General features: G+C 37.3%; 1 protein-coding gene and 1 non-coding gene across 8 annotated transcripts in view; one reads left to right on the top strand and one right to left on the bottom strand.

Annotated features, from left to right (window-relative positions):
* YEATS2 (YEATS domain containing 2) overlaps positions 1 to 14951 on the top strand; it is a 92324-nt gene that overhangs the window by 43640 nt on the left and 33733 nt on the right. For 5 of the 7 annotated variants that reach the window (XM_074367037.1, XM_074367027.1, XM_074366995.1 and 2 more), the window contains exons 10-15: positions 1631 to 1807; positions 4128 to 4370; positions 5844 to 6002; positions 7837 to 7940; positions 9394 to 9501; positions 9993 to 10175. In XM_074367037.1, the coding sequence (XP_074223138.1) occupies positions 1631 to 1807; positions 4128 to 4370; positions 5844 to 6002; positions 7837 to 7940; positions 9394 to 9501; positions 9993 to 10175 (974 nt within the window). Of the gene's footprint in view, positions 1 to 1626; positions 1808 to 4127; positions 4371 to 5843; positions 6003 to 7836; positions 7941 to 9393; positions 9502 to 9992; positions 10176 to 14951 lie in introns of all 7 variants that reach the window. The other 2 variants (XM_074367043.1, XM_074367019.1) reach the window with 2 other exon arrangements.
* Positions 2084 to 2190, bottom strand: LOC123614805 (U6 spliceosomal RNA). Its single transcript, XR_006722281.2, has one exon. It is a non-coding gene; the product is annotated as a U6 spliceosomal RNA (small nuclear RNA).

Here is a 14951-nt window from a genome sequence, read left to right as displayed (position 1 = left end):
TGCACCATTTTACATTCCCACCAACAGTGCACAAGGGTTCTAATTTCTCCACATCTTTGCCAGCACTTGTTATTTTCTATTTTTTTGATAGTCGACATCTTGTTGGGTGTCAGGTGGTATTTCATTGTGGGTTGGTTGTTTGTTTGTTTGTTTTAATGAGAGTACTGGAAATTGAACCTTGGACCTGGTGCATGCTAAGCATACACTCTACCATTGAGCTATACCCATCCCCCTCATAGGGGTTTTAATATGCATTTCCCTGATGATTATTGATATTGAGCATCTTTTCATTTGTTTATTGGCTATTTGTGTATCTTCTTTGAGAAATGTGTATTCACATCTTTTTCTTTTAAATTGAGTTATTTGGTTTTTTTTCTGTTGGTTTTTAGTTCTCTCTATTTTTTGTATTAATCCCTTATCAGATAACATGATTTGCAGATATTTTCTCACATTCTGTGGGTTGCCTTTTCACTCTGTTGTGTCCTTTGATGCACATAAGTTTTAAATTTTGATGTAGTTCAATTTATCTGTTTTTAATTTTGTTATCTGTGCTTTTTGTGTCATATCCAAGAAATCATTGCCTAATTCAGTGTTATGATGCTTTGCCCGCATATTTTCTTCTAAGCGTTGTGTTGTTTTAGGTCTTATGTTTAGGTCTTTGATCCATTTTGAGTTAATTTTTATAAATGGTGTAAGATAAAGGTCTACCTTCATTCTATTGCATGTGGATCTCTAGTTTTCCCACCACCATTCGTTGAAAAGACTGTCCTTTTCCTGTTCAGTAGTCTTGGCACCCTTGCCTAAAGTAATTTGATTATATATGTGAGGGTGTATTCTATTCTAGTAGTCTAACGTGTGTCTTTGTGCCAGTACCACACTGTTTTGATTACTGTGCCTTGCAATAATAAATCTAAAGTCAGGCAATATGAGGGCTTTAGCTTTATATTCCCACCTCATAATCTTCCCCCTTCCTTTTTGGTATTCATGATATAGCAGCAGTAGCCATTATAATTAGAATTAGCCGGTTAAACCTTACTCTGTTTAGGGAAATATGCTGTGTTGTGTTGAAAGATGTTTATTGAGCTTGTAGTCCATACTCTGCACTGGCGCAGATACTGGGAATACAAAAATGAGCAAATGAGAGTAGCTACTACTCTAAAAGAGTTATATTCTTGGTTATGTTGAGAACAGGGAGAAGATATACAGTAAACATAAAAGCAAATAAGATAATCGCACTTACAAATAAGTAGTGAGTAGCTGGGGAACAAAGGTGCTGCTTTAGCTAGATTGGTTGGGTAGGCCTCTCTGAGAAGGTGACATTTGATTGAGACCTAATAGTGAGAAAGAGGCAGTCATGCAAAGACTGGGGAGAAGAGTGTTCTAAGGTGTAGAAACAGTAAATGGAAGTGCCCCAATTTTTTCATTGGTTTCATTGAGTTATCTATTAAGCCAGATTAGATTATAGTCTGGGATAAGTCCTACAGTTCTTGAGATTGAAATTGCCTTTGAAGTATGAATAGAAATCACTTACCACATCTCTTAGAGTACCATGTTTTTAGATAGGTTTAGGACTTCCTGTGGCATTGATGATGGATTCATGAGCCCAATTGTTGCCCAATTGTGCAGGTAGTGGATGTTGAGCTCCATCGGCATTCTCTCGGAGAAGACTCCGTTTATCCTCAGTCGTCTGAGTCAGATATCTCGGATGCCCCGCCATCTTTGCCTTTGACCATTCCAGCCCCTGTGAAAGCTTCCTCACCAATAAAGCAGTCACATGAGCCAGTACCTGATACCTCTGTGGAGAAAGGTAATACATTTTTCCTTGTATGGAAATGCGTTTTACCTTGTATGGAGGAGTCATTCTGGGGCATCCCTGTCTCTCATCTGATACTGAATTGCTGTCTTCAGAGACTTGAGTGTGTGGAAAATAAATTTTCCATAAGGCATGCTGCCTCTGCCACATAGTCATATTCTGAAAACAGACAAATCCTTACTCAGAAGTTTTTTCTTCATAAAGTTGTGTTGACATTTCATAGAACACAAAACTCACATTAAAAGCATTAAAAATTTTTAATTATTTTTTAAAAATGTGGAACACTCCATGAATTTGTGTGTCATCCCTGTGCAGGGGCTATGCTAATCTTCTCTGTATTGTTCCAATTTTAGTGTATGTGCTGCCAAAGTGAGCACAAATGCATTAAATTTTTATTCTTTAATGATTATAATGGTTTTTTATAATATGTTATGGCAAGACTTTTCTGGTTTAGTCCTTAATTGTGTAAATGAGAAGCTTGAATATTAAGTATCTAATCTTATTTAAAATACAATATAAGATTTATCATAACAAATATATTTTGGCTGGCATTTCTTTCATTTAATAAGTATATAAGTGTATAATTAAGTATTCACTTATATAACATATACATGTATGCTATAAAATTGATTCTAAATGGTATGTTTAAGCCTATGTTTTAATGTGATGTTTGTGTTTTAGTTTCTTTTTTAAAAATCTCAACTTTATTCCTCTTTAAAGTTCAGTTACATCTTTTTATGGGCATTTAGTAAAATAGACCTTTTTATGGGCATTTAATAAAATAGACATCATTAGATTAAGTGATTGCCTTTTGAGTTCTTCCTCTTAAACAGTTTTTCAATTCATATATAAAAAAAGGGAGAACAAAATGAACTTGTGTAAATTTTATATTATATGTTGTTTATGGTTAATAGGTCTTCTAATTTTTTAAAAGAAGTGTTTTACAAGGCTGCAGTGTATCAATTTTCAGGTTGTATTCCCTGCACGAGGCAGCCGTTTCCTCTGTAGGATCTGATGATTACTGCTCCATCAGCGCTACTGAGAAGTAGGGGGCAGAGTCCTTCTCTGGACCACAGAGCTCTCTCTGAGTCATCCTTTCTCTTTCTCCTTTTTCCTCTCTCTCCCTCCCTCCCTCTTCCTCCCCCTCCTCTCCCAACCCACATACCCTCATAGGCTTACACCGTGCCCAGAGGAATACTCTGCTCTCTCCTCTGCTTGTTTCTGCCAAAATACTTTGTCTCTATCCTTATACCAACCTTTTGCCTTCTCCACAAAACTCTCAAAGTAAGAAAAATTCCCTTTCCCCAAGAGTGACAGAGAAACAGTGAGGCTTACCAGACATAATGAGCCGTACAGCACGGGATACTGGATGCAGCAACTTGTGTGGACTTGCGACTATAGCTCTACTGTAAATGCCCTCTCACCCTGCTACTGCATCTGGAATCCTAGCTATGGCATAAGCTTGGGAGAGACAGGATAAGGGGATGAATCTCAGGAAGAATTGACAGTAAGTTTGTGCACCCATCCAGCAGAATTGAAACTCAGGATAGAAGTATTACATTGAATTATAGAAAATGAAAGTTTAGTATATTCCTAAGTGTGTAGACTGAGGCATATTTGCTGTACAATCAAAAATATTTTTCTCACTTAAAAAAATTAAGGTAAAATTTAGAAATAGTAGCATTCATCCTTTAAGTACACAGTTCTGCAAGTTTTGGCAAAAATTTAGTCTTGCAGTCATCACCACAATCATGACATGAAACTGTTCTCTCACTCCCCCAAATTCCCCAGTGTTGTTTTGTTGTCAGCCCTTCTCCCCTGGAAATCAGTGATCAGTTTTTCTCCCCATAGTTTTGGCTTTTTAAGAATGTCACAGAAATGGAATAAAAACTGTTGAAGCCTGTTGAGTCTAGCTTCTTCACTTGGAATGATGCATTTGGGATTCACCTGTGTTGTTGCATATGTCGATAGTTTGTTTCTTTTTATTACTGAGTAGAATTTGTTTGTATGTACAGACCATGGTTATTTCCAGTTTTTGGTGACTGCAAATAAGGCTGCCATGAACATATATATTTAAAAAAAAAAAAAGGAAAGCATTTTAGTGAATCATGATTCTAGGCATGATATTTACGTTTCACCAAATATATAAAGTTTTATTAAATACCAGTCGATTGTATTTATTTTAGTATTGGTAGATGGTTTAAATAGTTGTTAAAATGATAAGAGATTTTTATTATTTCATTCTTTTCCAACAGTGGGGTAAAGTTTTATTATTTCAAAGTGACTGATGACTTACTGTTTGTTTTACTTCAAGCAGAATTCCCAGCCAGTGCTGAAGCTGAGAGACACACTACATTTTATTCTTTGCCATCTTCATTGGAACGAACACCCACCAAAATGACAGCCTCCCAGAAGGTTACCTTTTGTTCTCATGGCAATTCAGCTTTTCAGCCAATAGCGTCAAGCTGTAAAATTGTGCCACAAAGTCAGATTCCTAATCCTGAGTCACCTGGAAAATCCTTCCAGCCTATCACTATGAGCTGCAAGATTGTTTCAGGTATACATGATGTATGTGAGGTTGGTGTGTTTAAAAATTGTCAGAATGACAAAGTACTGTGGCTTGCTTGCTTTTTTTTTTTTTTTTAAACAAAAGCAGGATTTTTGGTTAACAAGCAAGCTAATCACTACTGAGTATTAGCAAAGCAAAGCTGTCCAAAACAAAAGTCATTTATGTGGAAACAATTTTGGAATGAGGAAAGAAATTAAATTCAAAGCAGTCAAATTTTCATCTAGAATCAGCACAGGTAAAATGTTTGTTAGGACGTATGGTTGAAACTAAAGTAGGAATTAAGTTTTGGGGTTATATATGGAAACCAGAATGACCAGTGATAGAAAAAAAATTAGAGGCCTTTTGGTTTGGAGTTAAGCTTCAAGGATTGGGATTCGTTTGGGATTGGAATGTCTTTTATAATCTCTAATCACACTAGAAATGTACTCAATCCTGTGATCAGTACGCAATTCTGAAGGTTCATTTTCACTGAGGTTGAATTGTCCATTGGTTCACAACAGTTTCGCATTTATGTTAGGTGAACTTCTAGTAAAAATATGCTTTATAGTTTTGGCTCAGAAAAGACATGAAAGAGTCAATAGAAATATTTAGGCCATGAGAGGCTTCTCTATAATACTTAAATGAAGAGTGGGGAGGGAGAGTCTTCAGTGTTAAAAATAGCTAGCAAGAAATGTGATCCAAGTTCTTGAAATTGTTGAAAGTTAAAGAGTGTATAATTTTACCTACCAGTTAGAAGCTTTTTGGAACCTGCTGCTTCAGAGGTGGAATAGGCTGAACATATAAAGTAGTCTGAAGTTTTGAGAAATTTGTGGTGACAAGGTTGATCAGTAACAGCTGAGGATGTTTAGTGGTGCATTGGTAACCTTTGAGAGTATTCTCTGGAAACATGAGTCTCTGGATTGTGGCTGTCACATGATATTGAGAGAGTTTTGTTTTAGGTGGCTGAATTTTGTATTTTCCTAATGAAAATTCATTGCCACTCAAGCCTCCTGGTTCCTAAGTCTAGCTGTTCACTTGTAGTGATTTCCTCCCTAACTTTAGTGTCTTCGAGTATAACCAGTATTGTAACAACCAGCCCAAGTTGTTATTTCAGCAGTTCCACACTTACATAAAGCACTGCTTTTTGAACTTAAGCCTGCAAGAGGATCTTGTTAAAATACTGATTTATATTCAGTAGGTCTGGGGTAGGATCTCAGAATCTGTTTCTGACAAGCTCCGTGCTGCTGCAGCTAGTGGTCCTTGGATAAGGATGTAGAGAGTGAAATTCATTAATACCTGGCTTCAGCTGCTGCTGCTGCTGCTCTCAACGTACAGTCCCATTCTGTCTTCCCAGTATGTTACCTTTGTCCCAGTGGCCCTGCCTCACTTCCATTTTCTTTAGCATCCTCTCATATGGGTTGAATACATATTTTGTTTAGCTTATTTTTTTTCTCTTTTCTCTTTTTTTTTTTATTAATAAAGGTTCCCCTATATCAACCCCAAGTCCATCACCATTGCCTCGAACCCCAACCTCCACTCCAGTCCATGTGAAGCAAGGCACCTCCAGTTCTGTTATTAATAATCCTTATGTTATCGTGGACAAGCCAGGGCAGGTTATTGGAGCCACAACTCCTACTGCAGGTGTGTGTTTGAACAGTATTTGTGCAATCCCAGAGATCTGATCTTTTTTGAAGATGAAATCCTAGCGTGACTTAGTGGCCATATAGTGGGAGAATGAACTCTTCAGCCATGAACAAGAGGAGGGAATATGTAAGAGTAACTCCAGTGCTGTTTTTCTAAGGGAAGATTTACTTTTTATAAGTTAAATTTTTAGGAATTTACCCAAGTTTTCCTTCTTAATTTCTAAAGATTAAAAGTGAGCCATAATTAATTTTCTTTAAAAAAAAGTTGATTTTATTCTCATTTGAAGAGCATGTTTTTTGGACAACATGGCTATTAACTTTTCCAAATTAAGCTTAAAACAGGAATAGCTTTGTGAGCCATAGCTGTTTTTTTCCAGTGAAATAAAAAAATTATCTCTACTTTTCTGTGAATGAGATAAAATTTGAGTGTGGGAGGGAAACTGAACCTCTGCAGTTATTAACAACAACAACAACAAAACTCTAATAGTAAGAATAAGAAGTCTTTGGATTCACCGTGTGTATCATCATAACCTCTTATAAACACAGAGTGCTTTTCAGATTTTTTTGAAGTACTTTCACTAACATTATTTTTATTTATTCCCTTCAATTAAACTGTTTAAACACATGCTCCTAAATCTAAGGTTTCCTGTAGCTTTCACTTCTAATTAAGAGAAAGAGTGAAAAAAGAAATGATGATAAAGTAATGAGACTGATTTTTTTTTAACCTTATTTGTTTTTAACATACATTAATGTATGTTGAGCCTTTTGGAAAAGTTATGTCCTTTGACAATGATTATAATTGTGGAACTCCCTTAAAAAATGCTGCTTTTAGAGATTCCCTTTTGAATACATTAAGGATGCCAAGTAGGTGTCTTTTGAGGATGTTTAATTTTAGGAATCAGCCGATAGTCTTTGCAGGCAAGTTTGGTAGATGGAGTTAGTGACCAAGTACCATTTTTGATCTTGACCAAGTATCATTTTTGATCTTGACTTACTGTTGACTGCAGATAATGTGACTTACTTTCATTCTAAAGGCAGTTTTACAGGTGGAGTATAAAATGTTTGATGTTGGCAGCATTTTAGAGTAGGTTTAACCTTCTAGTGAAACTACTTTGAAGGAGCTAGCATTCACTTGAATTCATACACTTTGGCTATTGTTAGAGAACCAGCACCATTATGTTACAGGATCTCCTTTTATTTAAGTACAGAATATATGTCTACTTACTCATTCTTCTACACTTCATTACTAGCTTCTTGTCCCTTTTTAGGTTGGTGAAGGTCAGCTTCATATAATGAATCCTTACATGTTTTTTTCTTTTTTTTTTAAATTTGATTTTATTAAAGTATAGCTGATTTGCAATGTATTAGTTTCTGGTGTACAGCAAAGTGATTTAGTTATACATATATATATTCCTTTTTATATTCTTTTCCATTATGATTTACTATAGGATATTGAATGTAGTTCCCTATGCTATACACTAGGACCTTGTTGTTTATTTATTTTCAATAGTTTGTATCTGCAAATCCCAAACTCGCAATTTATCCCTCCCCCACTTCCTTTTCCTTTGGTAACCATAAGTTAGTTTTCTATGTCTGAGATTCTGTTTCTGTTTTATAAGTTCATTTGTATCATATCTTAGATTCCACATGTAAGTGATATCATATGATATTTGCGTTTTCTCTATAATAATTTCATGGCTGTGAGTTTTCAAATCCTTCAAAATGAAAAATTGTGGGGAGAAGGGGAGGGTGGAGGAAAAATGGCTTTAAAATTCCATTTTGTAAATTTTACTTTGTTTGTACTTTAACTTTAAATCTACCTTGCTTACTAGGAAGTCCTACCAGCAAGCTCTCTACTGCCTCTCAGGCCTCCCAAGGAACAGGTTCCCCAGTTCCTAAAATTCATGGAAGTAGTTTTGTGACATCTGCTGTCAAGGTAACACTCTTAATTGCACTTTTGCTAGTTTCTAAAGATGGTTCATTTAAGTTCAGCCCGAATTTGTAAGTTGATAATGGAGATTTCATAAAGTACAATCTTCAAGCTAATAAAGATCATGTACTCCAACCTCCCCTACCTTACCCTTGATCTTTTCCTTGTGTAGAAGATGTTTCTCAACAGTCAGTCATTCAGTATCTATTTGAAAACTATGATTTTTTTTTTGGACAGTTTTGTTATAAATTTTTCTTTATAAAGTAATAATTCTTATCTTTGCACAATGTTCCCCCCCCCCCACCTTTTTCAGGTAGGCAGTCCTTTTGAAATTTACAACTCCAAATGTGATTTGACTTGTTCAGATCAGAGTGCTCGATATCTGTTCACTGTTTGGCAAAAGGACAGTCACTGCCTGTTGGGTTAGTTATTCAGCTTATTTGTCATTGTCTTGGCTGCCTTAAGGCTAGAGCCTCTGAGGTAGAAACTCCTATTTGAGAATTCTGAGAATTCAGAGATCATCTTTTACATAACTAGTGCTAACACAGCATTTCTTATACTTAGGCACTTAATGGTGATGTTATTAAATAGTTTCCTGGTCCAAGGAGAGGTTTTTCTCTAAATTCCGTGTCATCTGTGAGCACTGTGTTACGTGAATGCCTGAACTGTAAGAATTCTCTTGAAGGTCTTAATTGTCTACCCATGTGTTTTTCATGTTTGTTGATGATCTTTTCGTTACAAAGTTAAGCAGTGTTCCTAACTTTGTTTCTTGCCCCTGACATGTATTTTTGGAAAATTGCCTCTGAGACTGACATTTTGTATTTGAGAATTAGAGACAGATGACGATAATTTTGAATTTTGACCTTTGTTGTCTTTCCTTTTGCTAATTGTTCTTTATGTTGTGTGATTTTTAAAATTCTTACTGAAAAATTTCCCTCTGTGTCCTGGGTATTTATCTGGAGTAATGGTAAATGAAGTTATGAGTACTGTTAAAAAGGTGTATATACTGAAACACCTAAGTACCTTTTTACATTCATTTATTTATTTAGCGCCTAGACCCTAGGGATAGAAAAGAAATAGGGTAGAGTACCTGTCCTTTAGTAGCGTCTGGCAGGGGAACCAGACATGAAACCAACAAGTCAACCAGGTATTAGAGGTAATATGATAGTAGTCTTTGCAGCATATAGTGGGGCACAAATGAGTGGGTTCTTTTCAAGTTATAACCTTTCTTTGAATTGGTTTCTAAAATAATATGAAAATGCAGGTGTAAGGGCTTGGAAGATCCCAAAGAGTTTTGGGCTGTTTGTTTTGGTTTTTGTTTTTTATTTTTTCGGGTATGTATGTTGCTAGAGAATGTCACAGGTTTGTATTGAATGACATTTGTATTGAATGACACAGGTGAGTGTCTGAAATCACTCACTTTATCCTAATTGTACAATCTGTATTTTTACAAACACAGCAGGAGGATTCTTTGTTTGCATCTATGCCACCTCTTTGCCCGATTGGGAGTCACCCTAAAGTTCAAAGCCCCAAACCTATAACTGGAGGACTCGGAGCTTTCACAAAAGTGAGTATTTATGAGAGGATTATTCCACAAGTCAGTATGGTCCTGTTATATCATCTTTTTTGTGGAGTGTTGGAGTTGCTTGATGCTACCCCACAACATGGAACTTTTTAGTACATCTCATTTCTAAGACCACATCCTACTTCTGAGACATGCTTCCACTGTTTTAGTGGTGTTCACGGGGCAGCCGTTGGAGTCCAGCAAGAAGGGAGCTTCACAGAGCACAGTGTGTTTCTCTCTGCTGCCATTTTGTCACCAATGTCTAAAACAAATCACAAGGTTGAGTTTGCAGATACACAAGTTCACATCCCACTTTTTGTCCCTTTAATAGCTGTTGTGGGCTGTAGTTAAGCAGTATTTTTATCCTTCTCCTGGAGTCATTCTAATAAGCCAGGCTTCATTAATTCATTAATTCCTGTGAACAGAATAGATCCAGATGTTAGTAGCATGTTTCATGGATGTTTATTCAGTGTCATTATCGTGTTTGTTGCAAGGTAATCATCAAACAGGAACCTGGCGAAGCTTCTCATGTGCCCACAACAGGAGCCACCAGCCAGTCACCACTCCCTCAATATGTGACTGTGAAAGGGGGTCACATGATAGCTGTGTCCCCTCAAAAACAGGTCCTGACTGCTGGAGAAGGGACTGCCCAGTCACCGAAGATTCAGCCTTCCAAGGTTTGTGTTGGGTAGGGATGGGGAGATCAACATGTCAATGAAAATTGTTTGCCTAAATAATTGACAAGTACTGAAAAGATTAAGAGTTGCTGATCCCAGGAAAACCTGTGGGTGACAGCCCCTTTGGAAAAGTAACTCAGATTATGTTAAACCCCTCTGCTCTTGCAGTAGTCACTGATGAACAAGGGCATGTTTTGCAGAGGGGCCAGGGACATTCACAGAGGCAAAGGGACACTATGTTATCGGCCTGGCAGGGAAGGTGATTGACATCATGGACACTACTTTCCACTTGATTCAAGTCTGAAATGGGTAACTGACAGGACCGAGGTCCACTGTTTTACTTGTTTATTTCTGATAGGCGAGTGCTGTAGTTTGCACCTCTGATGTCCAGGCTGTGTGATGTCCAGGCTGTGTTTAATGGTTCTTGGCTCTTCAGAGAGTTTTATATTTTTTTTATAATTTGGAGGTGTGAGGAATTTATGTGTTGGGAGAACTATAAAATATCGGTCCATGTTTTCCTGCAACCATTGTGCTTAGGAGTGCCTAAGTATGTCATGCTCTTATTTATATAGTGTCTCTAATCCTCGAACAACTTTGCAAGGTATTTTCACTCCCACTTTACAAATGATGAACCTGTGGCTCTGAGAGGTTAAGCAACTTCCCTGAGAGCCTCTAGCTAATAAATGACAGAATTTGAACACAGGTCTACCGGTTCCAAAACTCCCCATTCCAGAACTGTTAAAATTTGTGAGCCATTGTCTGTAACCTAAGCATGCTTTAAGAACATCCAGAGTTAAACTATCTCAATTTTAAGGCAGATACATTCTAAAGCTATTAAGAATATTATGTGAAGTACTTGTTTTTTAACTTTAAAATACAAAAGGTTTTAGATAGTTTGGTTACATATAGCTACATATAGACTGAGAGGAAAACTCATAGGGTTATAGGCAGTTCTAAAATCTATAAGAGTTCACTAACTGCTTCCCAAAACTTACCTGGTCATCTGATGATTAAAAATATATAGATACTGGGGCCCCCATCTCAGACTTATTGAATCAAAATCTTCTTGGGGGTCCTTCTTGGGGAATCTGGATTTTTAACAAGCTCTCCTACTGACATATGGTTAGGCAAATTTAGGAACATTAGAACTATAACATTAAATTTGATTTTGAGACTTCCATAGCCAGAATCACTAAGACAGCTACTCCTGGTGCTGTCTCTCTCTCTCTCTTTTTTTTAACCTCAGGGATGAGCATTTTGTCGAAGTTCTTTCATGAATCAGTTATTGTCATCTGGACTTTGTACTCAGACACATCCTGTATATGTTCTTCAAAATCTATTTTACTTCACCTAGAAATATGTGGTATTACTCATTTAGGTCTTTGAATCAACAGAGCACTGCTATTTATGCTCAGAAGTTCTGATAAGTTGTCACTTTTGCCACTTTCCATTTTGCAAATCCACTCACGCGGTAATGCTGAACAACTGTATTGGCTTTCTTGTCACCCTGCCACCTACCTAATGGCAGTGTAGTACCAAGAGAAAATAGATAGGTTTGTGCTTGAATGCCCTGAATAAAGTGTAAGAAAAGCTACAGAAGAGTGTGAAAAAATTACAAAGAAGCAGCAGAGCAGGAGAAAAGGCATGTCTATCCAGGAAATTTAGTACATGCTTTGGACCTGAGATAAGGAGCTGTCTGCAAGCACAGACTGTCCCTAGTTATTGATGAGGTGCACTCTGAGAAACTGCCAGAAGACAGAAGGGCGAGCAGAATGGTACTGTTTTACCTTCCATGCAACTTTGGCACAGTAGAAACACGGCTTATCTTTTTCATGACAGTAGACAGAGGTTCTGCTTTTGACATGAAAAGAGACAGCTGAGGGATTAGTTGGTTGATGTGGGAGGGAAGCAGTGTGGAACAATAAAAAGAGCATGAGCTCTGGAATTAGAGCTTGTGACACATCTCAGTTCCCAGCCACTCATTAACTTGTGTGCGGTGGGCAAATTTACCTCTTTGAACCTTGTTTTTTCATCTAGTAAAAGAGAATAACACCCTCTGCCTTTCAGAGTTGCAAGAAAATTAGAAGTCATTGTGTATAAAGGATCATCCTTTATCAGTGATAGTAGCTAATATTGCTGTAAGAATGAGTCCTATGTATATATGCAGCAGTACCATGTATCAGTTACTATCGTTGAGAACTAAATTGTAAGGACTGTATTGTTCAGCATCTGGAGGGAAAATCACATATACAGAATTCTCACCTTCAGGTTGCTGAAGTAGATTCTGACTTGCAGAGGTCTGTACAAGGCACAGGGAGGGCAGGAATAGAAACACTGAATCAAAGCGTGAACCAAAATAAAGTATTTATAACAATACAGAATAAAGGTGTCTACTTGGTGAAGCTAGAAGGAGATTTTAAATGCAGAGAGAAGTGCTGTGAAAAGGGAAGAGGAGAACAGTTGGTAGGTGAGTTCAGGCTCTAGGCCAGAATGTTGTATTGTTTAAAATAAAAAAGCTAAGTTTGGGTTATAGTGTCCTACTTAAGAGACTTCATTGTGTCCATAGATAGCTGTGTGTAGGGTTTTCCCCAGAGTGCCAGACTTCCTCACTCTCCTCAGTGTTTTAGAATAAAACAGGCATTGGGGGTTGGGGGTGAAGTTATTCATCTTGTTAGTAGTTTGTTCCTGGTGGACAAGCTCTGCTAATAAAAACCTCCCTCCTGTGTCCATCCTAGGACACCATGTTTTATTTGGTTCTTAGAGAGATTGAGTGTGTCATATTCTGGACATTTTGAAGCAGTTGAGTGTGAGGATAGAGGTTGGCACAAAGAGGGAAAAGCAAATCAGATGCATAGGATTTGGGGAAAGAAATTAAAATAGATCCATGTATGTATGATTTTCTTTCTTTTTTTATTGAAGTTTAGTTGGTGTACAACATTACGTAAATTACAGGTGCACAATATAGTGATTCACAATTTTTAAAGGTTATACTCCATTTGCACTTATTATAAAATATTGGCTATATCTCCTGTGTTGTTCAGTCTATCCTTGCAGCTTATTTTATATGTAATAGTTTGCACCTCTTAGTCCCCTGCCCCTGTATTGCCTTTCCCCCTTCCCTTTCCCCACTGGTAATCACTAGTTTGTTCTTTATATCTGTGAGTTTGCTTCTTTTTTGTCACATTCACTCGTTTGTTGTATTTTTAAATAGATTCCACATGTAAGTGATATCACATGTATATATTATTTTCCCCTTTAAGATCTTTGCTTTCTTTGTCAGTTTAGGGACATGTAAATAGATTACATGTATTTAGCTTATGCAGTGGATTATTAAGTTTGATATATTTGGGAAATGAAAAGACATCTCAGGAAAAAAGTTCAGCTACTATAACAGAGACATCCCCAAACCCGAAGCTTAAACAAGTTTATTTCTCTCAGACATAAAAGACCAGTAGATAGTTCTGTGTGTTGATTCCACAATCATCAAGAATCTAGATTCGATCTTCTTGCTCTGTCATCCTCAGAATTTGGTTTTCAGGTTGTAGGCTGAGAGAGCCCCTTCATCTCATGCCACCATCTCATGTTTCTGACAAGCAGGCAGAGGGAAGGGAAAGGGGGTGTGGGGGAGAGGCATAACCCAGAAGTTGCACTCATCACTTCTGTTCACGTGTCTTTAGCCAGAAATCAATGTCAAACCTAGGTGTGAAGGGGTTGGGAAATATAATCAGTATTCTGTGTGTCCATGTTCCTAGCTGAAAGTTGGGAGCTGTTACTATGAGCAAAGAACAGATATTTGGGTTCAACTGGCAGTTTCTGTCACACCTCAAAAATGTTTTTCTGCATTAAGAAACATTTTTTTCGTAAATGCACAGAAAAGTTCTTGACTAGTAAGAAGAGTTTGTGAACCTCCATGTCTCTAGGGGGAGTGAGTGTGCCCAGCTCTGCAGCCACAGCAACACTGTTGCATGTAGAATGAGGCTCATATCATTGGAATAAAGAGATTTAGATAATTGTCAGGGATTGTTTTAACCAAGCCAGGATAGCTGGGAGAATTTCTCTTCTCCATTCTAGATGAACTTGCTTCCCCACCCCCCACTATTGGTTCTTTGATTCTTTTATTTCTTCCTTTTTTCTTTTTCTCCTTCCTTAAATGTACATAAAAGTGGAGAGACTATTATAATGAATCCTACATGCCCATTACCTAGTTTCATCAATTATCAGCATTTTATTAATCTTATTTCTCTTCCTAGAATATTTTAAAGCAGATACCAGATGTTATCTGCTTTGATTTCTGTTTGACTAACTAAATCTAGGGTTTGAGGTCGTCTTGGCCAAATGCTGAAGACTGCGACAGATGTTTAACCTTTGGCTCTCTGTCCTCTCACTCCCCATGTAGCCTCATAGATTGCCATTCTTCAGTTACAGTAACAAGTGTCATGCTGGCCACAACTGTGATTTACTGTGTACATCATGCTGGCTAGGTGTTTTATAAATTAATTCTTATTTATGCCTCTTTATCTTAGGAGAGAAATATTATCATCCATATTGCATAGATGAGGCAGCTAAAGCTCAAAGAGGTTAAATAACTGCCCAGCTACTAACTGGTGGAACAAACTGGGAAGGCAGGTCTGACTGCTTATAAAAACCTATACTCTCTGCTCTTTGTTACACTGGTTTGTAACAGTTGATTAGGAGATCATTTTCTTGACATCAGCCAAGTCCAAGCACATGGCAAGTGTATTTTACTGTATTCACATTTTTTGGAAAAGGACCATG

This window comes from Camelus bactrianus, chromosome 1 (assembly GCF_048773025.1).
Source record: "Camelus bactrianus isolate YW-2024 breed Bactrian camel chromosome 1, ASM4877302v1, whole genome shotgun sequence".
Lineage (NCBI taxonomy): Eukaryota > Metazoa > Chordata > Mammalia > Artiodactyla > Camelidae > Camelus > Camelus bactrianus.
The sequence above is the reverse complement of the archived record's forward strand: the minus strand, read 5'-3'. Positions and strand labels throughout refer to the sequence as shown.